A 22,880-nucleotide genomic window follows, 5' to 3' on the forward strand; every position below is an offset into this window, starting at 1 on the left:
CCTCCAATTGGTCTTACTTCACCACTTTTATTGTGGCTAACAAAGAACAGGATGGATGTCCCCAGAGGTCTTGTATTTAAAGGAGACATCTGGAAGGATGGCTCTGAAAGCTGGAACACAAAAAATGTGGCCTTGCTATGACCCATCGTTCAGGAAGTGGTCAGTCTGCCAAATACACACTCTACAGCACAGAGCCTCTTCCTACACCCTCCCCCCACTTGTACCAATCCAAAAACGCACACAGAATGAGTGCTCCGCTGAAAGGCTGCATTTCAACAACACATGACATGATGGGTATAACGTATGAGCAGGGGTAACATTTCTTATTTTCCAAACCGTGTTTGATCTTCACGTGTGCACTTCAATCTTTAGACATATTCCCCAGAGCCCTTACACGACAGCACCACTAATTACAGCAGCATTCAGGTCATCTCTCTCTCTCCCTTTGAAAGTGCCCAAAAGGAAATTGGGAGTGTTAAAAATGACTAAACATCTTTTCACAGGTTTTAAGTGGAAAGCAAGGGCATGCATTTGCGAGGGAGACAGAAGAAGGCCTGTCATGACTCAAACTGTCTCTCCTTCTAATCAATTGATAGTAATCACCACGGATCTCATTATTTCTTAATTATAGATAGTCCATTGTTCAACGACAGTATGGAACAGGAGTTTTATGAAGCTAGTAAAGTCGCATGGCTCCCACTGTTTAGTTTTGGAGGTGCTCTTTTATGAGATTACAATTCACCTTGGATTTTTCTCCGTTAGGATGGTGGAGGGCTGGCTTGACACGTTAATGGCAAATCGAGACTGTTAACAGAGGCAAAACATTCAGAGGCTGCCAGCAATGGAGCCAATTATAATAATGATCATAATAAACCATTTCTCATAGAATGTTTTCAGAATCAATTACAAGGGCTCATGATGCTCTCCACCAAAAAAACCTGATATGCATTAAAGGAACTATCCCCCATTTTGAATGAATCCCTAAACCTCCAAAACACCGTGAGCCAATTTCATACCTATTCTGTTTTATGCAAGTGGAAGAATCATTTGGCTCCTCAATAAAACCACTTAAATGCAAGGTGGCAGACAGATCCCAAAACAACCTTGCTTTCTTAGCAGAGCCATTGATTCTGAATCGAGCAAAAAAGCTTGGGTCTATAAGACTTGCTGGAGATTTGCGCAACCTGATGATGTTGCAACTTTAATGATGTCCACATCAATTTGTTCAAAAGTGGCCAAAAAGCACATGCAAATGCAGATTCCCCCGATTAAACAATTTCCAGGATTCATAATTTATATACTGCGGGAATACACTGTTCTTCAGTCATTTCAGCTTGCGCACAAACGTGTTATAAAACTCAATGGTAACTCTAATTATCGGACACACTTGTTTGTGTGTCCTGCTTTTCTAAACCATTTACAAGTCACAAGGTCATTATGCAGTCCCATCAACAGCTGGTAATCTCTACGCTCTCGTTTGAGTACACCTCATTATTGCTGTACCATGAAGTGACATTTTTGCTTGTTTTTTGTAAATATAATATTTGCTTGTTCTGATTATAAGACAAAAGCATAATTTACAGAGCTCATCAGCTCACTTCCAAATGAAAATGGTTGCTGGGCAAATGTGTCCTTTACTGCTTTACAGTAGTCTTAAAATGCCCCCAAGTGGACGTAAAGTCTCATTACGATATGCTCAGAAATGCAATCAAAAGGTTATACAGAGGGACATTTAATAGCAAATAGCAAGCAAACAGAATACCACTAAGAAAATCATTCAACCCACTGCATAATATAGTGTTTTGTTTTTTGTTTTTTTTTTTTCTGCTGAAACCCTCTTTAATTTATTACATTGTGTAGGCATACATATGCACTGGTATTGATTTCTGTCATGTTGTAGCATATGCACACAACATGTATCATTTGAGGATCTGCATATTGTCTTGCAACAAAATTACTTATTAAACTGCTGTGCAACCACTAATACTTCACAGGTAAGTATGTTTTAGAACAGCCCTTAAGGTATGAAGGCTTTCTGCCACCACTTTTGTCTCTATTGACAAAAGGCTCAAGCTACAGCATTTGAGGAAATGCCAGCCTAAGATCTATTGCAAACTCAGTGGCTTTAGATCTATCTGAAAACTTGATGTGGGAGCATCGGCTTAATGTATGCAGCTCTCTCTTATGACCTCTGTATAAAGCCGCTGCTGTTCAAGGTGTTGAACACAGAAAAAAGAGGTAATGATCTGCTGCTGTTTTCCCCTGTTGTAACAGAAATTTTTAAACATGTATGAGTGTTACCATAAAAAATCACCTGCATTTGGCATTGTCATACTTGAGAAAAACTGAGCAAATTTAATTTTTAATTTTGCTAATGACATATATTAATGACAAATTTTGAAAGATGATGAAGGATAATTATAGTACTGCATTAACACACCTTCCATTAAAGAAACATGTTCGTATTTACTATTCTTTAATGTTTACCATCTCGAGAGAGCATGAAAAGGTGCATCAGGAAAGCTAAACAAATGCAAATAGATGTTTTCTTTATCAAATGAACAGACAAGTGTTGCCATAGGACATCATCCACATCTCAGTTTTATATTTGTTTAATAATACTGAACTGATAATTAAAACAAGAATGAAATGAAACACTAGACCACATTTTAGAGATTATATCTAATGTGGAAAAGAGCTTGACTGCATCAGTAAAATGCAATGGGAAGTAGAAGAAAGTGCTAAAGGTAAGTGCAAAAGCAATGGGTTATATACAAAATAAAAGATAATCAATAAACCCCCTCAGCATAATTCCTCTAGCATATAGCTTCAAAACAATTTCTGATATGTCAAAAAATAGTAAAAACACAGGCATACAAAGGCCCTTCTCTTAGCATGCTAACTTAACAAGACATGGGACAATATTAACAATTCAACAAACACAATTTGTAAAGTTTCAAAGTGCATTGAACAATTGCAACCAGAATACAAAATGGAGTAAGAATCATAAGTAGCGACTCACTTCCACAACAATTTGCACCTGCCACCTATAATGAACGCAACATGTTTTTTTTTTTCCCCCAAACAAAAACTGGATGTGTAAGCGATACCGTACATGGAGCCTTTAGGTTTTTGCTTTTTTGTCTTTACGTCCTGTGGACTCCGAAGGTCCGTCTGCCTTCCTTTTATGCACCTAAAAAAGAAAAAGAGGTACAAAGTCAGCAAAGTTACACTTCATGCAGTGGTCAAGGGTAATAACAGCCATTGCCACAATAATTGCTTGATAATTCTGCCTGTAAAACTGCTGTTTAGGTATTGAAAATGATATCATGGTCTGATAAAAAAGAATTACAGTTTGACTTTTGGGGGCCCTTTTCTTCTTTTCTGCACGTTCCTTTTCCTCAATCTCCATGTTTTCCTTCTCTATCAGGGAAATCAGGGTATTACACCGTCTTTGGAGCTCCTGAAGAGAAACAAAACATTCCAAATTTCATGCACAAGTTTCTTCCCTTCTTTTCTGCTCATCACATTTTGTATTTGCTTTGCTGCATAATTTACCCTCTTACACAATTATCTTTTATCTAATTATAGACAGCTAATACTATCTATCACTAATATCATTTACATAATAACTGACATAAAGACAAACAATTTGTTCAAGCAATATAACAGGGCAGCATAAGACTCCATACTTAAATCCTTCCATTAAGGTGGTTTAAGATGTATTCTCACCATAGTGAAATTGTATTGTTGAAGGAGATCTTTATGACTAAGACATGTCAAATTTTAGAACACACAGACAAAATAAAATAAAATGACACTAGCCATTCCACATGTCAAAAACTGAATTTTTAATATTTCTCTTTCCTGTGGTTATTTTGCCACTGAACCACTTTTTTAGGATGACAAGAAATGATTTATGGAAAATATTATTTTTTATCCACTTGCAAATAACCCTCATACATAATGTTGAGACAGACAAAGTGGAGTCAATTTAGACCACTGCACAAAACATTATAGTTGCAGTCATGAAATACACCATTAAGAAGTTAATATACAAGACACACACACAAGCACAATTTTTTTTGCCTTTAGCATACCATGGCGGTGCGGGACTTGATAAACCAGTCGAAACGGAACTGGGGTGCATTTCGAACACACTGCCGGAGTTCCTCGTACACATTCTCCTTATCAAAGCCCATCTTGTGCAGCATACAGATCAGGAACCTGTCTTCTTCCTCAGTATAGTTCTTTCCTTTGTTAGTGCCGTACTGTATTCGTAACTGGTGAAACGGGGCCTTGTACCTTGCGATCTGAAATGGCAATGCCATTTGTTAAAACAATGGCCCACAACAAACACTTAACAACTTGTAAACACACAAAAAATATGGAATACTTTTTCTTGAGACAGTATGTGAAAACGATGAGCCATTGCAGTCATTTTAAATTATGTGATGAAAATCTGTGGAATCAGATTCCCTTCTTATAGCTGCGGGGCAGAGTACCTTAGCATCCAGCGCTTTCTTGATGCTGATTCTCCTCTGGATGCGGGCTTCACCTCGCTCAATCTGGGCCATGATTTTCTCAATATCCTGGAGCTCATTGCACCTCTCCCAGAAAACAGCTTTAAAACACACCAAGAACCTGCATCACACTGGTTAAATATCATATGCACACACTAATGTAGAATGGCAAAAACATGAAGTCAAATTAAAAAGTAACAATAGTAAATAACTGATAATGATGTGTAATCTACCAGAATATTCCATGACCTCTTCAGGGCTTTTTCCCTCCACCTCACGGGCGATGTTGTCGATGTCATCACGTCCGTATTTTTCATTCGCTTTGATGAACTGATTGAAGTCACGCTTGTTCCAGCTTGTGAACCCCTTCATAACAGCAACAGTAATATTTTGTTTTGTATATTTCTTGGACTGGAAAGCATTCACACATTTGTCCACTGTTTGCAATTGCTCAATCAGTACTATGCATTCATGAAAAAACTTCTGGTCTACAGATTTGTCATTATCAACAAATACCATACTAAACAAATAGCCCCTATAGCAAAGCCATAATTATCGCTGACTACATTTACATTTACATTTATTCATTTAGCAGACGCTTTTATCCAAAGCGACTTACATACGTTACAGTTCTTTACAATGTTATCCATTTATACAGCTGGATATATGACTACATATATTTAAAGAGAAAAACCGTGGTTGTGCTTTCTGTAAGGAAACGATAAGCATTCCAAACTCAGACTCAGGGAAAGCATTTGGTTGGAGGGGTTCTCGGGGTTCGCATTTTTTTCAGATAGACATTTCCAGTGCCCTTTAACATTGCTGCCCCAGGACTCCTACCTGCGTGAGGAGCTTCTCCTTCTCTTCCGTCTCCTCAGGGGAGAGGGGCCCGGCCTCGTCAATCTTCCTCTGCTCCTCCTTCTGCACCTGTGCCGCGTTGGGGATGTCTGGAGTCCTGGGAACCTGCCAAAACAACAAAGGGGGCTTTAGACCCGGAGACATTCACCTACCAGTTCAAACAAAAAGGAAAACACGCTGGATACTGCTAACTTTGCTTATCAGTGGAATGATTTCAGAAAAGCATCAGGTATACAGAGTCAGAGTTGTCAGGGACCAATACTAATGAAAACACATCAAGGCAGAGCTGTGAAATCAAAGAACTCAGAATGAAAAAAATCACTTTAAAGGATTAAGAAGGCACAGGAAAGGTGTACTTGACATATGAGTTTAAAAAAAAAAAACCTCATTTCAACTTAATATGTCCGCTACAGTGTTGTGAAATATGACAAGACTAACGCCTTTTATTTTCCCCTATATGTCTGGCTTCAAAAATATTATTAAGAAGCCTCTTCAGTTTTTCAGTTTATCACACAGTCAAATGAATCACACTTTTAAGGACTGGTGTATATTACCATCACCTGCTCTGTACAGGATTTCAACAGGGACCTTGGATTCCTAGCTAGTCACTGTAGCTTGGCAGTAAACATCAGGTTTAGACTGATACTGTTGCTAGATAGCTGCCAAATATGCCGTAAAGTTAAGTGACATGATGTATGACAGATGTAACGAACCTCTCAATTAGTTTCATTTACTCTGTTATAACAGAAGTAATTATAACCCTGAAATGGTTAAACAGTCAACAACAGTGGGATTGTTTGGTTGTCCTGGAAACGGCTGTATGAAATCTTTGTAATTTATCAGTCTTAGCAGATGTACAGCGGTACCCGGCATCGTGGGGGGATATGTGTCTGACGATCTGGCACCACCAGGCACCGCCACACAATCTGTGGTGGCTTAGCAGTCCGCCTTGGCAGCGCAGCGTGAGCGGGTGCGTTCACACGGGACCGCTGTGGAGTGCGCTCGCTTGGACCACCACTTTCCACCAGAGCCAAGGACTCTGGGTGTCCCTCGGATTTACAGGCTGCCAGCGAGAGGGGACATGAGGGCCGTGGCCTTGAATGTTTTGGGGGGGGGGGGGCTGGGACACCCACCTTGTAGCCGATTGTCTTCCTGTAGTGCAGGATCTCCATCTCCAGCAGCTCAAACAGGCGGGGAGGGAAGAACTGGAAGTCCTGGATGTTGGGCTGTTTTGGGGGCCGTGGGGCCTAATTGAATTCAGACAGTTATTTGGACACGTTTCTCTCTGCTTTTCGGCAGCCCAGTGCGCGCCTCTAATGCAGTTACCGTATGATTTATTTATGAACAAACCGTACCTTAGGAGCTCGAGGCTCGCTGACTCTCAGAGCCTCTCTGAAATACGCATCCACAGCGTAATTGGCTTTCCGTTCTCTTTTGGGAGGTTCAATCCACTCCATCATGCTGAGCTGAAAGACAGAACAATTGAAATAAAGTATTCTACACAAACATAAAACAAACCCCACTCGTATCCTCACTCATATACAAATACATATGTCATGCAAACAGAATATGTAGTTTCTACATACACTGCACATATCATTATGAATGATTGAATATTTATTTATATTGCACCTTTCAAGGATCCCTTTCAAGGATCATCCTGCATATAGCATTGAGTTCATCTCAGCAGACACACTGATGGGTATCATCTGCCTGAGTGACTCTGGGAGCCATTTTGTGCCAGAAAAGCTCAGCATACATCAGATGATGTAGTCAGGTATGGATACATGCAGCCATTTAAACTGGGGGATCAATAATGGCCAGATTGCCAGAGCCAGTTCAGGAGTTTGGCAAGGGCGACAGCCTTACTCTGCGAGATAACAGCCATGAGATGTTTAATGACCACAGTGAGTCAGGAGTTTGTTTTTTCACTGCGTTATTTATTGCTTTATCAGACAACCCTCATCCGGGGTGACCTACATAGCTTATGCTTTTACTTACTTCCTATGTGTACAGCTTTATAGAAGGAATTCATTTGTAATGGAAAGGCCCCAACCTGCAACCTCTGGTTTACGAGCCTGGCCCTTTAACTACTAACTCACATTGCTATCCAGTTAGCACAAACACTGTTCAGTCATCTAAAATACCTTTTGCTTTTCCCTGTAGTCCTCCCCTTCGAAATTGTAGAGGCTGGTTTCTGCACTCCCGGTGTCCACCGTGAAGTTTCTGAGAGAGCTCTCTCCCAGCTTCTTCAGGCGCTCATTCATCTCTGCTGTCTGGGGGGCGAAAAGACAAAGCGGTGAGAGGTGAGGAGACCTTCCGACTTCCATGCTCAGACAGCGACTGCACCCCATACTGAAGCCCCGCCCACCTTCTTTTCTCCCCTCTCCAGGATCGTGTTGATGTCTTCGTCCGTCAGCTCACTGTCTTTGGAGGCGAAGACGTGCGTGGCGCCATGGCGGATCATCTGCAGCATCTCGTCCTTCGCCAGTTTGTTGGACTGTTGGTCAATCAGCCTCCCTGGACAAGTCACGGTATTTTAGGAAGTGGCATGGATGACATGCCCATACCAGTACAATTGGGAAGCACCTACTACTGTGACATTAGACCTGCCCCTTACCCTGAACGTTGATAATACAACAATATGACAGCATCTCCGATAAAAAAAACTAAATGACAGCATTTTCATGCATCAATTGCTCATCAGGAGAGCTCAGAATATAATTCTGCTTCATTTGGCACATTGATTATTCACAATGAATCATCGTAATAGCTAACAACTACAGAAAAGAAAAAAATCCATATTTCTAACACATTTTCATTTAGAGTGTGGAGCATCTGTGCTTCACAGAAAAATTAACCTCGGCGTGTGCATGGCATGACTAAGGATAGAACCGCCAAATGCTTTAATGTCTCCATGATACACTTCCATATTGTGAAGTCAAAGGCTGTGCAACTATTTATACAGTCTATCATAACATTCCTTTTCTACAGCTTCTGCAAGAAACTTAATTAGCAGTCTTCACACAGTCATGGACCACCTATTTATTGCTAGTCTGTGAGGTGACAGTGCTGAAGACCTTGTTGTATCACAATGGAGTCCAGCCTCAGTTTCATCTCCGCTCTTTCCACGATCCTCTCTTCAACCGTGTTATCAGTAATGAGGCGAAACACACGCACAGTTTTCTTCTGACCAATTCGGTGTGCGCGGTCCTGGAAAAAACAAGACATCTTGTCACCCCCATCCACAACTGGGGGCCCTCAAAAGTGTGAATGGTGAGTGCACTGCAATTCTACCAACCATCGCCTGCAGGTCTACTTGTGGGTTCCAGTCAGAGTCGTAGAGGATGACAACGTCTGCTGTCGCCAGGTTTATACCAAGCCCTCCCGCTCTGGTGCTCAGCATGAAGATGAACTTGGTGCTGTTCGGGGCGTTGTATGCCTCTATTGCTTGCTGTCCACATTACAGAAACATGCAACACAAAAAGTCAAGTTTCAAAAATCAGTCGTCACATGGCTGGAACATACACACTCCACTAACTCCAATATCATTTGCACAGAACATGATCAGCACTTCCGTATATATATTGGATGTCTGGCTAAAAATATTATATGGGGGACAATAACAGTCAATTAAGAACAACTCAAAAGAATGGGACTTGTAGCAGTGAAATCCAAGGCAATTAGACACATTTAAACACCCTCATCTCTCTTAAGATTTTTCAATAACAGTACACCTCTACATTTCTCCTTTCCCCTTCTGCAAAGAACCTCTATGGTTCTCTTGATGTTCTCATTCACTAAGAACATTTTGTAATCTGTTTTATTTTGTACCTGGTTTTTGTATTGTATTATTTTGTATTTCTATTTTATTTTGTATCTTGTCTTGTTTCTGTTATTCATATGATATGAATTTATTGAAGCTTACCCCCATGTCACACTCAAGTAAACAAATAAAAAGTATAACATGCAATTAAAGCCCAAAAATGCAATCCACAAAACACTGCCATCAACCAGTTAATTCAGAGTTGAACAATATTGTAATTGTTGGTTTACAAGTTTCTTGAAAAGGCAATTTACTTCATGAAACAGCACAGAGAACAGTATGCTGCACCTTATTGGCATCAGGCTCCTGTTTAAATCTGTATTAGTATCATCTCACACACTCACTTCAAAATGACTCACAATCAAAATGACGCCTCACCTTGAAGCCAATACAGTGAATTCCACACAAGGCAAATTTCGATTTTTGCAAACAAACACAGTTTTAAAGAGTAAACTGGAGCGAAGTGTGATGCAATTAAATAACTTGTTTAGCTAAACTGTTTTCAAAGTAAACTAAAATGTTTTCAAGATAAAGCAGAATCTGTCTGTCTGTGGCTGACTGTCAGTTGACATCCATGGGGGCCCTTGGCTGCATTAGAATCAAACTCCATTCAGGCGAATGGGTTCCGGCACCTCTCTAGCCTCGTGGGGGGTGTTCCCGTCCAGACGGCAGTATTCATAGCCTCTCCACATGCAGTAGTCTTCCAGGATGTCCAAGACTCGGGTCATCTGACTGAATATGAGGACTCTGGACCCTAAAAACACAGAAAATTCAAAGTCAATCCACTAGGCCAGCATGGAGAACGGGCCCACAGAGGCCTGCCAAAACTTACAGCTTGGAAGAGGAGACTGCTGATATGACTATGACTGCTGATAAATTACTGACATTGCGGTCTGTTATACAGAAGTGTCTTCATAGCTTCACTAACCCACATGTTACATAAGCATTATCTTAAAGGGGGCTGGACGACAGTGAGCAACAAAAGCATTAACTTAATGAAGATCTGCAACCTCACTCTTTAATTACCCAAATGTAACATATGTTTTAACTCTAAAAAGACAGTTGGTTTTATTCCAAGCCAACTTTTTTTTTTCATCTTTTTTTTCTCCTAAGAGTTTTTTTTCAGAGCCAATATATTATGCATTACATCTAGGATAGCATTAAGGCACTTCTTTGTCAAAGCTCTGTCTCTGTATGAGACAACCAGCTCTAGCCATGATGCAATACTGCTGAGAAATAGACACAACTGAGAACAATCCTGTTTAAGCAAATGCGGGTGTGGGTGGAATCTGGTCAAAAACTATTGTAAAAAGGGAGAAAACTGGTCTGAGATCTTGGCCTGCACCTTGCTCCTTGACCTTCGGAAGCAGCTTATCAAGGGCGACCATCTTCCCGCTGTTGGTGACGAGGTGAGTGTCGGTGGTGTACGGCGGGCCGGGCTCCGCCCCGTCAAACAGGTACGGGTGGTTGCAGCACTTCCGCAGCTGCATCAGGATGTTCAGCAGCCGCATCTTGTCCATCTTCCCGGCGGAGTTGAGGATATCGATGTCCTTCATCAGTATCCTCGTGTACCTGGTCAGAAGAACAGGGCGAGAAAAGCTCGTGAGCGGCCGGTTCCTTCCGCGCGCGCTGCTCACGGGACGCCCAGCCACTCACGGGACGCCCAGCCACTCACCATTCCCTCTGCATCTTGCTCAGCCCGAGGTATATTTTCACTTCTTTTTTGGGCGGCAAACTTTTCTCCACTTCTGCTTTTATGCGCCGGAGCAGGAATGGCCGCAGCACCTTGACGGGGGCACAACAAACAAGGCATTTTTCATTTTTAATGGGGAATTTAGAGGAAAACCTCAGTGCCACTGTTTGATTTTTTTGGTTACTTTCACTTTAATAAAAAAAAAAGAAAACAAAAAAGATTTCTGTCAGCTCACAGCATTTAATAATTAAGAGCAGCATTGAAATGAGCACATGGATGCAGCGAGACGTACCGCGTGCAGACGCTCCACCAGTTTCTGGTCCCCCAGACAGTTGTTTGTGTCAAACCACGAATCGAAGTCCTGAGAGGCAAACGAAACATTGTTCATTTTTAATGTGCGGTGCTTTGTTTTAAAGCGCGTCGATTGCTCTCAGCGAGCGTTCAGCTCTGTGCGCCGTGCATTGATGAGGTGAGCAGGGATTCGGTCCCCAGCACAGTGCGGGAGCATTTGAGCTGGAGATACAAGGCGCCCGCCATGTGTCTGATCAGCAGGCAGCCTTGGGAGAGGTGGCATCCATTATCTAATCTGAGGAACCACAAGACACAAAAGGAGAAGAGAACTGTGCTGGAGGGGGGGAACTCTTAGCTCCGGGCTTGCTTTCGCATTATTGCAGAGCTAAAAAGAATCACAGCACCTGAAGGCTGACGGAGGCTCTCTGAACTCTGGGAGCAAGAGGAACAACAGAAGTATCCACAAAGTAACACTAGAAGGCCTACCGAGGTATAGAAAAACAACAGTCAAATGCAGTTATAATTGCCAGAGGGAAGACCTTCTCATATATGAGAAAACTTTAAAAGAATATATTTCTTTTATTGTGTGTTTGGCTACCTAACACTACAGCAAAATGAATCAGCTGCGTGGGAGTTGAGCAGGTGATTGGTGGGTACTGGGACATACGTTTGCAGAATTGAAGACGTCTGGTAAGAGGAAGTTGAGCAGCGACCACAGCTCGTGGAGGTTGTTCTGGAGTGGGGTTCCGGTCAGCAGGAGCCGGTTGGTGGTCTTAAACTCACGTACAATTTCAGACAGCTGGGGAAACAGAAGCATTACTAAGATTAGAGGAGAGCTACTTCAAAGTTACTTAACAGTAAACCGCGTATAATGCTTAGTTTCACATCTGGCTTGCATTCATATTTGAGGACATCTGACAAAATGTTATACTAACAGTATGTTGATATAATGGAATGGAAATTAAGTGGCACAATTTAATCCTTGTATACGTGAATAATGAAAACCACACTGCACTAAATTATGACCTGAATTATGATGGGTGGAAGTAACACAAATAATAAAATATAAAATAGACTTGTGTACAAGTAGTCTATTGTATGGACAACATGTTTTACATGTAACCACATCTGACTGCAGAGAATTGAGTGCTTTGACACAAAAATAACTTGGATTCAATTCAGGCATTGCTGTAAAATGATTAAGTTGTATGAAATAATGAGAGGCTTATTCATTTAATTACGTCAGTTCATTGTTGCTAGATTAGGTGTTTAATGTAATGTACCCTTGAAGTTGGTTGAACCTGGTCAATAGATCCACAGGAGAAGAAGAACATAGGAAGATATTGCAATGTGGTCCAATTTGTGTAGTGGCAAAATTGTTTTAATATAGAACTTAATATGTTTAAAGCATCTATCTAAGAGTATAAATATAAATCACATTGCCTTTATAAGCAACCAGGGCTGATTAAGCAGAGTTATGGGGGAAAGTTTTTTTCACATCATTTAACTGGCAGCAGCAACTTCAGATCTCACTAACTTGTTAGGTTAGTTTAATAGAGTTTGCTGTGAAGAAATGTTAGTATCCTTTTCGCAGACAATCTGATTCTAAAGCACCCAAATCATGTTAAACAAGTTGGCTACAAATATGAATAGTGTAGTTACATGCTATTATGAGCTAGCTAACCGCATAGCCAGTAAGCGTCATTTGCTAGCTAACTAACTTTAGTGAAGCGTTTTTAACTTAGTTAAAGTGGCAAAATGACAAAATGCACATTATGTTAATTATGAGGCCTTTCATACTGAAAAGCCTATTTAATAAGCCTATTCATTATTTTGTGAAAACAGCTTGTTTTTGTAAAATAATGCAATATTTATATGTTTGAATGCATCTGCAAAAATAAACACCTTATTTAGCTAAATAAATTGAGTTTCTTTTTCATCGGTATTTTGAAACCAATTAGACTGCTTCTGCTGGGGTTTGTCATGAAGAAACATAATGACAGAGCTTACTTTAACCTATAAAGTGCACACAGAAGCCTGAAGTAATAGTTTTGGTAAAAAAACATGTCAAGCAGGCTCCATATGTTTGTATTTATTGTTGATATTGTTATTTTTGTTCATCTCGCAATCTGTGTTAAAGATTAAAGAGATTGGTGCAATTTATATCAGCAAAATCATAACAAAAGCTTCAAAGCATTGACATATGGATAATATGAGCCATGAACTAATTGACCGTAAGAAATGTGTACCATTTATATCCCTAGTTCAAATTAAATTTAATGGAAATAAAATAAAATAAGTCATTGATGGCTAACTAATTAAATGTACATGCAATTAAATAAACTGAATAATAAACAAACTGAATAATTAAATTAATGAAATTTCTTTTATCTAGTTACCGTTTCTATTGACTTTGACTTTCATTTTAATTAGCTGTCTAACAATTTCATTGCATTTCAGTTTGTGATAAATTTTTATCATTTTTAGTCAATTTTTCCTTAAGCACGCTCCTACTGACACAACATCAAACTGTTGAGCACTAGCTTGCCTCATGAAAAGATATCTACAGACACTAAGCATATATTTTTTAATAAAACTTGTAAAAACGATGTTATTTAGCTGTAAACAAAAGAACTTTCATTTGCTTCAACCGAGACACTGAGCAATCTGCAAATATAATTTTAGAAGAGAATTAATGATTGGTGCTCTCGTCACAAAAACTTCAAGAGGGTCAATTGAAAAAAGCATTGTGTGTATTCAACTAGAGGATACAACCCAGGCTTGCTTCCAGTCTCCTACCTTGGACTTTTCATTTTTGATCCTGTGGGCTTCATCTATGACCAGGTATCTCCAGTTGAACTTCTTGAAGACGGATTTTTCCCTGATCACCATTTCGTATGACGTGACACAGACGTCCCACTCGCCGGGCATCATGACATCACGGATGAAAGCGGCCTGTAAAGTCATCCAAACTTTACTTGGTGACCAATCTTTTTCTTAGAAAATATTAAGAAATATAACATGTTGCAAACTAAAATGAATATTATATGATAAATGTCTGAAAAGGAAAAAAAAAGATTTCAAGGAGAATGGAAATGAATTTTGATCATACAGCTCAGATATCAGATGCACAATTAAAATCAACATTTAAAAAAACAACTGCCATTCATGGTTATTGCTAAATTGAAAACAGTAAAGCAGCCTTTCTGTAAAATAAAACATAACAAATTAGACAGTGCATATACAGTAGACACAGTAGGCTAGAAAATGAACTGCATTGTCATATGACCACATTAAAGGGGGAACTACAATGTTTATGCATCCAAAGGTTTTTAATATATCCAATAAACTGGCTTTCACATAACTTGCTATGCATTTTATTGGTTTATTGAATTAACAGTGAATCAGCGGTCATTTCAAGGCCAGTGATGAATGACTCAATTTTTCCTCCTGACATTAACTGCCTTGATTTTCTCAAGACTCAGGGAAAACCCTGGGTCAAAGTGTCAGTGTTGGATTGGCACAGGGTGATTAATTTATTCATATTTACTTCTGTACTTTCTGTAATTTTGTAATGTTTGTTTTATGTGCAGCTTAATTAGCTTTGTTATTTGCTCTGACTTTTTTTGCTTACTATTGCTGACTTTTTTTTCCCTTTTTTTAAGTGAATGTCCTTTCTGATCTTACAGGGGATCTTTGTGGCAAGTTTTCTTCCAAGTTATAAGCAGCAGCTGAAAAGAACAGACCAGATGGGGGGGGAAAGGGTGAACAAAACACAGGAGCAAATGGGAAAAGAACAGAACAGGGTGGGACTCTTACTCTGGCATCCTTATCTCCGATGAGACAGACGGCTTTAAGGGATGGCACCCAGCGTTTGAACTCATTCATCCAGTTGTGTAGTGTTGATTTGGGCACCAAGACCATGTGGGGTCCTGGAATGTTCCTGTAGTGCTTCAAATATCCCAAGAGTGCAATGGTTTGAAGAGTCTTACCCAAACCCTGCAATGTGGTACACACAGGCAGCAGCACTAAGTAAGGCACATAGACTAAACAGAACAATCTGGAAATGTCTGCAGAATACACACAAAAAACAACAAGACAAATGGAGTTCATTAAGATGTAACTTTTGCCATTTAGTGCTTTTGCAGTCCTACCATTTCATCAGCCAGAATTCCATTTATGCCATTTTCATACAGGGAGATCATCCAGTTGAGACCTCGGATTTGGTAATCTCTCAGTGCTCCATTTTTTACATCTACAACAAAATAAGAACACATTAATTTACAAAAAAACAATACAGACCTAACATTTAAGGCCATTATCTGTGTTCTGCAAATGTGCGATAATTATACTGGTGGGTACTCGCATTAAAAACCATCTGCCGAATGCAGCTGCTGAAAGTGCATAATTGCTGAATGATTAAAAGATCTCTTTTGTGGCCCCTGCTCGAAAATATGAGTCAAACATGTGCATGAATTTATCTTATGATGATTCAAAGTAACCACAGAATTTCAAAGCATAAAATAGGGTTTTTAAAATGTCATGCTCAAGAGCAGTAGCTTTCAAACTTTTTTATGTAACAAATAACTCTGTCCAGATTAACTGTTGTTCTTTGCACCCGCACTGACCCCATTTATGTTGGCAATACCTAATTAACTTGAATAAGGTGTTTAATCCAACGCTGAATGGGGGTGCTATGCTAGGGTGTAGTCAGCGCTACGCACATGCACTCTCATTAGGTTCATTGGACAATAAGCAGTTTAACAAATTTTACAAACATATTATGGAAAAACAAAACAACCCAGTGCACAGCTGGTACCACGCTTTTGGGTCTGATTACGATACATCTGCAGATATTGCCTTTTGATGAGCACCACTGAAATGCAGCAGGAAAAACATGAGCAAATCTGAATGGCTTCAAATTTATTAACTGCTCTGAACCTTTAATTTCCCAATCTGCAATGAAATAAAATAATTTCATGAATTATTAATTAATGAATGAATTAATTAAATAACATAAACAGCAATTACAGCAAATACGTTTAAATTAAACCAAACTAAGGTGAAGTTATATTTCATATACAGACACACACAAAAAATAAAAAATCTGAGTAAGCAGCATCGACCTGTGTTACGAGTGTTCAGTGTTTCTGCTCTTCCCTAGTTGTCAGATAAGCTTTAGGTAACATTACTACTACCATCAGTGTTACTACTAAAAATAAAAACCAGAGGAGCTTGTAGTAGTACTGGTAATCATGTCAGAGAACATGACAGGGCATTTGCAAAACTGCATAATAGCTAAAACAGTATAAACTATTCCTCCTCATTTATTTTTTATTGAAAATAATTTTCGTTCAACCTCAGAAAGGCTAAAAGCATTTGATTTTCAATAGTCAGCCATGTCATAATTGCCCTCCAATAAAACTGTCCCCCACATATTTACAAAGACAGATGAAACAGCTTGTCATTTAGCTGTAGGAAAATACAGCTTTGAGCACATCTAACAAGCTAAATAACCGCTTGAGCTCTCCTCCTAGCATTTCTACGACTCACACCCGCTAACCGTGCATTGACAAAAGGGAGAAATGGTTCAGCCTTTCCTAAAACTCCGATGTTTGAGAGAAATGTTTTTTGACACTTGTCTGCATTTCCGGTAGGCATAATTTACATTTCCTGTTCTTCTGATTCATTTCATCTCAGATTTCCCAAATGCACAAGACAACGAACAGCGCACATTATGATACTTGTCAGTGTCACTCCTAATAATGTTTGTAATGAACACTAATCTGGAACTACACAAAGACTGCAGTATATATGCATGTTTTTTTTTTTTTGCTTAACTTTACTGGGATACATAACCTTGTAATGGTGGGTTACTTCATATATGAAAATTATGTTAACTTTCATTATTAAGGAAATCTGCATAAATATTTCTGGAATGTATGCCCACAGTGCTAGGCCTACACATGTTGACCAAACGGCTGGTAAACAAAACACCTGACACATGTCACATTAGCAGTATAAATGAATAAACACCTTTTGATTTTTTCAAAGGGAATGTGCTAATATGATAAGGTAAAGAGCTGTTGCCTTTTCAGCTGAATTACAGCAGGCCAATAATACACACAGAGAAGGATCAACAATCATAAAATTTCAGCACCCAGACAAGTACCCTGCTGATACAACTGTACGAAACCAGGGGTGACAGTGTAGCATAGTGGAGCAAAGCTTGTAACTGAAAGGTTGCTGGTTCGATTCCCTGCTGGCACGCTGCTGTACCCTTGGGTAAGGTACATAACCCACAATTGCCTCAGTAAATATCTAGTCGTATAAATGGATTAGACTGTTATCTACGTATGTCACTCTGGATAAAAGTGTCTGCTAAATCACAACAATGGAATGAAGCCAACTCACCCCTCAGGCACAAATGTAAGACTGGTGAGTACTATATGTTAAAACCATATAATAAAGCCCAATTTTTCTAGCTCAGCTGTAAGAAGGCTAACACAGTAATGGGCCACACCCTGTTGAAAGAAGCACCACACTGGCTAGCCCTACATACTTTTGCGAGTACACGATGTGCTTTCACCACATCACTCTAAACGCACTTTGAGCCCCCTCTACCGGCCGTATTAATGAACAATCACCAAACCAAACCTCAGTACACAAAAATTTACATTCCCAGATAATCAGGGGTTTGCAAGAATAGTAGCAGCTGACGCTACAAGTATGACCATTATAACAGCCTAGTAAAATATTGGTGTATGATCAGTGGTAAAAATATCAATATTAACGGTTAAATGAAACTCCATTACTGGCCAATGCCATATGTGGCATGATTCATCTGCTGGGTTCTAAAAAAACAATAAGAAAAATGAGTAGTGCTCCATACAATCTACCATTAAACAATTCAGCCCACACACTCTCTAGACATATCCCTAATACAGCTGTGGGTGCAGGTACCCCATTTGTAGAACCAGTGCTCTAGAGGCTGGTGAGAAATGTTTTGACAGGTAACAGTAACGCTACAGCATTTTGCAGTGTCTTACAGGATGGGGATTCTTCAAATCGAACCAAGACGTTCGCAGCCCTCCTGCTCTCCGACAGCAGCTCCTCATCCTCCTCCTGCTCTGTGCGTCGGTGGCGGTTGCTGAAAGCAGGAGAGGGTTTGGCGTGTCACACCAGCAGCAGCGTGCTATGCAACAGTCAGCACACCTCTTACAGTCAGCTCTGAGCTCAGTCTCCTGCATGGGAAAAAGCTACACCAGTGCCACAGTATAGGACTACTCTTTGTTGTTAGGACGAGAGCCAGCAGGGAGGGAAGATGTAGCCAGTCTCAAAGCAAACAACGGGGGGAGACCAACTGGGTTTGTCATCACTGCGACGCAAACGGAGCTGCGCAGCTTGAGCACTTACTCTCCGACAGAGAGGAGGTTCTGTTTCTCATCCTGCTTGACACGGGGTCTCCCCAGCTTCACTTTCAGCGGAGATGTGGGAGACTTCTGAGACGCAGGCTGGATGAAGTGGGCAAAGAGTTCTGTCTGCTTTAACAGGAACTCAAACCTGTTTGCCCGATCTGCTTTCTGAGGATGACGACAGGAGAAAAAGAGACAGCCTTATAGTACCATTACTGCATGATGCACAACTTCCTCTCTTACAGGCTTCTTTTACAGGGTGTTTTTGTAGTCTGAACACACATGATTCATAGTTACCAAACTGATGACTTCCAGTGAAAATCACCAAAACACAAATCTTTTCACATTGCATTTCCCAGGGAAAGGAACAAATTACCTTAAGAATGTACATCCTCAACTGAAAAAGGACTCCATTGTACCTCAGAGTTACCAATAGGCAACACTATAATCGCCACCGTAATGTCAACAAAGCAGCATAAAAACACGCGACTTGAAACCATTATATTGTTATTTAAATGTTTTAATTAAGCGTCTAGTTATGATCAAACTGACTCTTACCCACTGTCTGAGAATCTGCCACTTTATGATCTTTTCCCACAAAACAAATTACGATGGCAGGTGATGAAGCAAATCCTAAAAACTTTGGGGTAATAAAACATATCTGTTTCTGATCCGGGTACTGCATGTACTTAAACCTGGAAAAAAAACTCACCCTCTTCTCTTCATACTCTGGATCGACTTCTCCCTCCGCCTTGGTGGCTGCCTTGGGGGGAGGCTTCAGCAGAAATGGAGGGTCCTCTTTCTACATGCAGATAGCAAGTGGCAACCATTCAAACTCATGCTATGATCATCTGTTGCAGCATAAACTCGTTAAGTAGCAGTCGTTTTTATTACTGAGGATTCGTCCTATCCTTCTTTAGCGAAGCAATACAGCTCACCTATCTACCTAAGTAGCGACATCAGTTATGGTACGGATTGTTCTTTGCTAGAGGTTTTGCAGGGACTGCAGATATTCCGAACAGCACTATCTGTCTGATACTGTAGTCATTGCTTGGTTACAGTAGTATTATTCACATGGTTACAGCAGGTAACACAACCACCTAAATAGCTGTACCTTATTTGCTGCGAAAATGTTGGTAGGGGATTCCCGTTAGCCAACCACTGACATAACGATACCACTTTCTGTGGTTTAACTGGTGGCTTTGCTGACACTAGCGAGAAACTATTTAGTTGGCCATGATTATCGAATATTTCTGCAGACTTTTCAGTAAAATTGGTTGGCAGCTAGGAAACTGAGCCAGCAAACGCAGCAACGTTAGCTTACGAGTGTACCAACACTTGATATTTCACTGTAGCTAGATAACCTAGCTATCTACGTAATGAACGTGAAGAGAAAGCGCGAAGCTGAGCACAAGTAACAGTTGGATAATTACCGGCATAGCTCTTCAGCATTTCAAAGCGACAGCAGCCAAACTTTAGGTTTGCTTGACTGATGTTACCTGTTCTTTCTCATATTTGCTAAACAGAATGTTTAACTATCAAAATGTACTGAAAATGTTTGCTTGGTGCACAGTAGTAAGTTAGCTGCTACATGCAGCTAACGACAGCTGGTTAAAACACTGACTGGCAGGTCTTTTTTTATGTCTGGATACATTTGTGGAACATCACTTCAGCCAGCTACTTATTTTTGCAGATAAAGTGGATCAAGCAAGCATCATTGTGCACAAGTGTCATAAAGCTAGCATGCTACCAGACTACTGTATTTCTGTGTTAGCTAGCCATGCTAATGCCTACAGCAATGTGGATAATGCTGCATTGGCTAGCTAGCTAAAGATAACAGCTAGCCAGCCTAGCTAACGATAGCCAACAAGCTGCAAGACTTCTGGTGATATTTCTGATAGCCAGCTAATTTAAACATTAGCCAACGTTAATTGTTAAGACTGGAATACTTGTAATATTTGTATAAGAATTCTACAGACACAAAAACCTATCCAAATGTACGGTCAATAACGTGAGGTAACATCTGTATGCAGATGTGTCAAGCCTTCTTCCCGCCATATTCCCCCGAAATGAACAAAAAGCAGCAAACTTCTGCACCGTCTAATAGTTTTTTTCAGGGAGGCTGTCTGCAAAACGTAGTGCGCAAACTCATCCCTCACCTCTTCCGATTCGGGTTCAGGCTCCCGGGAGGTGGACGGGACCTCTTCATCGGACATTATGTCAATATGTACTGTTTTATCATGGATCACTTTGATTATACTGTAAGTTAAAAATGAGAAAAACAGATAGCTACGTCACTATCACACTGTACATTTCTAGCATACGCCCCCCTTCCACATTAGATTGCAAATCTCGCGACATTATGGGAATGTAATACCGCGAGAATTCAAGAAAGGTTCAACCAGAATATTCGAATTAAAAAAAAAGAATAGGCTACTCTTATGCAGCTAACGGTATCAGTACAGGTAATGTTTGGAGCAATGTTTGGTAGTTTTTGGACCGTCCTGGTTCTTTCTGTAGTACAGACATATGTTTGAATTTGAATCTGAGAAACCTTGGAAACGCCTGGTCTGTTTCGAGGCATATACAGTTCAGGGGCCTCTTATGATTTAGGAGCCAGTTATGTCAGAACATAATTTTTGCTGCAACTATTCATACATCTGTCCATGCCACTCAGGCTAATCTAGCAGGAATGCTAGCTGATAAAAGTATTGATTTTGAATTTGATGTTTAATTTATTATTATTATTATTATTATTATTATTATTGTTGTTGTTGTTGTTGTTGTTGTTGTTGTGTGGTTCAGAGGACATTTTGGAAGTCTCGTTTATCGGAGTTTCGTGCGACTTGCGCCACGAAAATGTGGAGTTTTTAAATTGTACTGCACCAGAGCATGCAAATATAGACATAGCCTGTAGATGTCACAATACTACAAGTTTTGTTTTTCTGATACGTACGCATCCAGAGGTGCTCAGCATTGTTATTACAGGGATGATCATGATATCTATGATATTATGTTTATTTCGTGAAAGGGTTCTGCCAATGAGAAACAGCTGTGACTCTGGATGTGGTAGTTTCTTTGTGACAGTAAAAATAAAAAAGAAAAAGATGCAATTTGCATTTTCGTCAAGACAGTGTCATTATGTAATGTGAGAAGTTGAATTTGAAATGGGAAAGCCAGAAAGCACAAGCAAATTTTACAAAACAGAACTGAGTTGAGACTGTACCATCTCACCTCGGTTGAATCTAAAGGATCTCTTTTAGTATTTTCAAAAAATGAGTGAAAGGGAATGGAGCAGAACACATTGGTGTGAAGAAAGAAGGCAACTGCAGGTAGCCTACAACCAGTTACAAGTATGTTACTAAGTTTTCGTTTTAGGATATGCCCATGCAACCATACATACAGTGTTCTCCCAGTGTGATTGTCCAGAACAAAGACAAGTTGTCCCATTGCTTGTAGACTACCAATTTGTTTTCCCATATGCACTAAAAGTAATAAGTAAAATAAATGTGAGAATGTAGGTGTTTGTGCAGCTCTCAGAGGCTGGTGAGTATTGACTGGTGTGAACATACAAAACATGAATGGTCTTTTGAATGATACAGAATGCAATTTGCTCTGTATTTTTCCTAACAACATTTTTGAGGACTTTTATAATTATAATTAGGCCAATTTCAACCAGATGTTAAACCATTGTGCAACACTGTAAGGCTATCAGCTATCAGGGTGGAGTGGGGTACAGAGAGATGTAATGTACTCTTGAGATACGCACAGAGTTGTCATAGTTACAGCAACAAAGCAGCAAACAGGCAGCCAAGCACAAACTTTAAACCATGCTCGTGAAGAGAAGGATTCAGAAATACTGCAGTGCAAAACCCAGTATTTTTGATTTTATAGTGTGGTTGATAACCTTGATTTTCCTGGGTAGCTATTCCTGTTCTGTATGAATGTCAGTTTGACTTGGTTGGTAATTAACTAGACCCCCCAGGTGGCTGAAAACATCTTCAATGTTCAAATACATATGTACTCATTCATTGATGGCTAAGGTTAGCTATCCCAGCCATTTTTTATCAAGGTAGACAGTGAGGCCAGGCCCGGTGCTATGGAGGTGTTTAGGGGTGCATAGCACCCCCAGATGGACCTCAGTGCACCCCCAGCTGTCTCCTTTTATCCCAATGTCTACATAGTATTTATGACTTTTTGTGCACCCCTGTGGATTGCAGTTGCACCCCTCTGCACCCCCCTTCTGTCTAGTCTCATAGTGCTGACCATAGCAA

General features: G+C 40.1%; 1 protein-coding gene across 1 annotated transcript; it reads right to left on the reverse strand.

Moving 5' to 3' along the window:
* Window positions 1–2,806: 2,806 nt before the first annotated feature.
* Window positions 2,807–20,931, reverse strand: smarca1 (SWI/SNF related, matrix associated, actin dependent regulator of chromatin, subfamily a, member 1). Its single transcript, XM_036523699.1, has 24 exons — window positions 20,766–20,931; window positions 19,319–19,408; window positions 18,608–18,774; window positions 18,241–18,341; window positions 15,346–15,446; window positions 15,011–15,190; window positions 13,991–14,146; window positions 11,859–11,990; window positions 11,193–11,261; window positions 10,883–10,992; window positions 10,553–10,779; window positions 9,840–9,961; window positions 8,683–8,835; window positions 8,462–8,594; window positions 7,753–7,901; window positions 7,529–7,657; window positions 6,737–6,847; window positions 6,515–6,628; window positions 5,364–5,486; window positions 4,757–4,889; window positions 4,506–4,624; window positions 4,101–4,313; window positions 3,353–3,463; window positions 2,807–3,193 (listed from the first exon to the last, which is right to left on the reverse strand). Exons 1-24 carry the CDS (start codon window positions 20,820–20,822, stop codon window positions 3,125–3,127), a joined length of 3,069 nt encoding a protein of 1,022 aa, XP_036379592.1. The 5' UTR covers window positions 20,823–20,931; the 3' UTR covers window positions 2,807–3,124.
* Window positions 20,932–22,880: the final 1,949 nt, after the last annotated feature.

Source organism: Megalops cyprinoides, chromosome 3 (genome assembly GCF_013368585.1).
Source record: "Megalops cyprinoides isolate fMegCyp1 chromosome 3, fMegCyp1.pri, whole genome shotgun sequence".
Lineage (NCBI taxonomy): Eukaryota > Metazoa > Chordata > Actinopteri > Elopiformes > Megalopidae > Megalops > Megalops cyprinoides.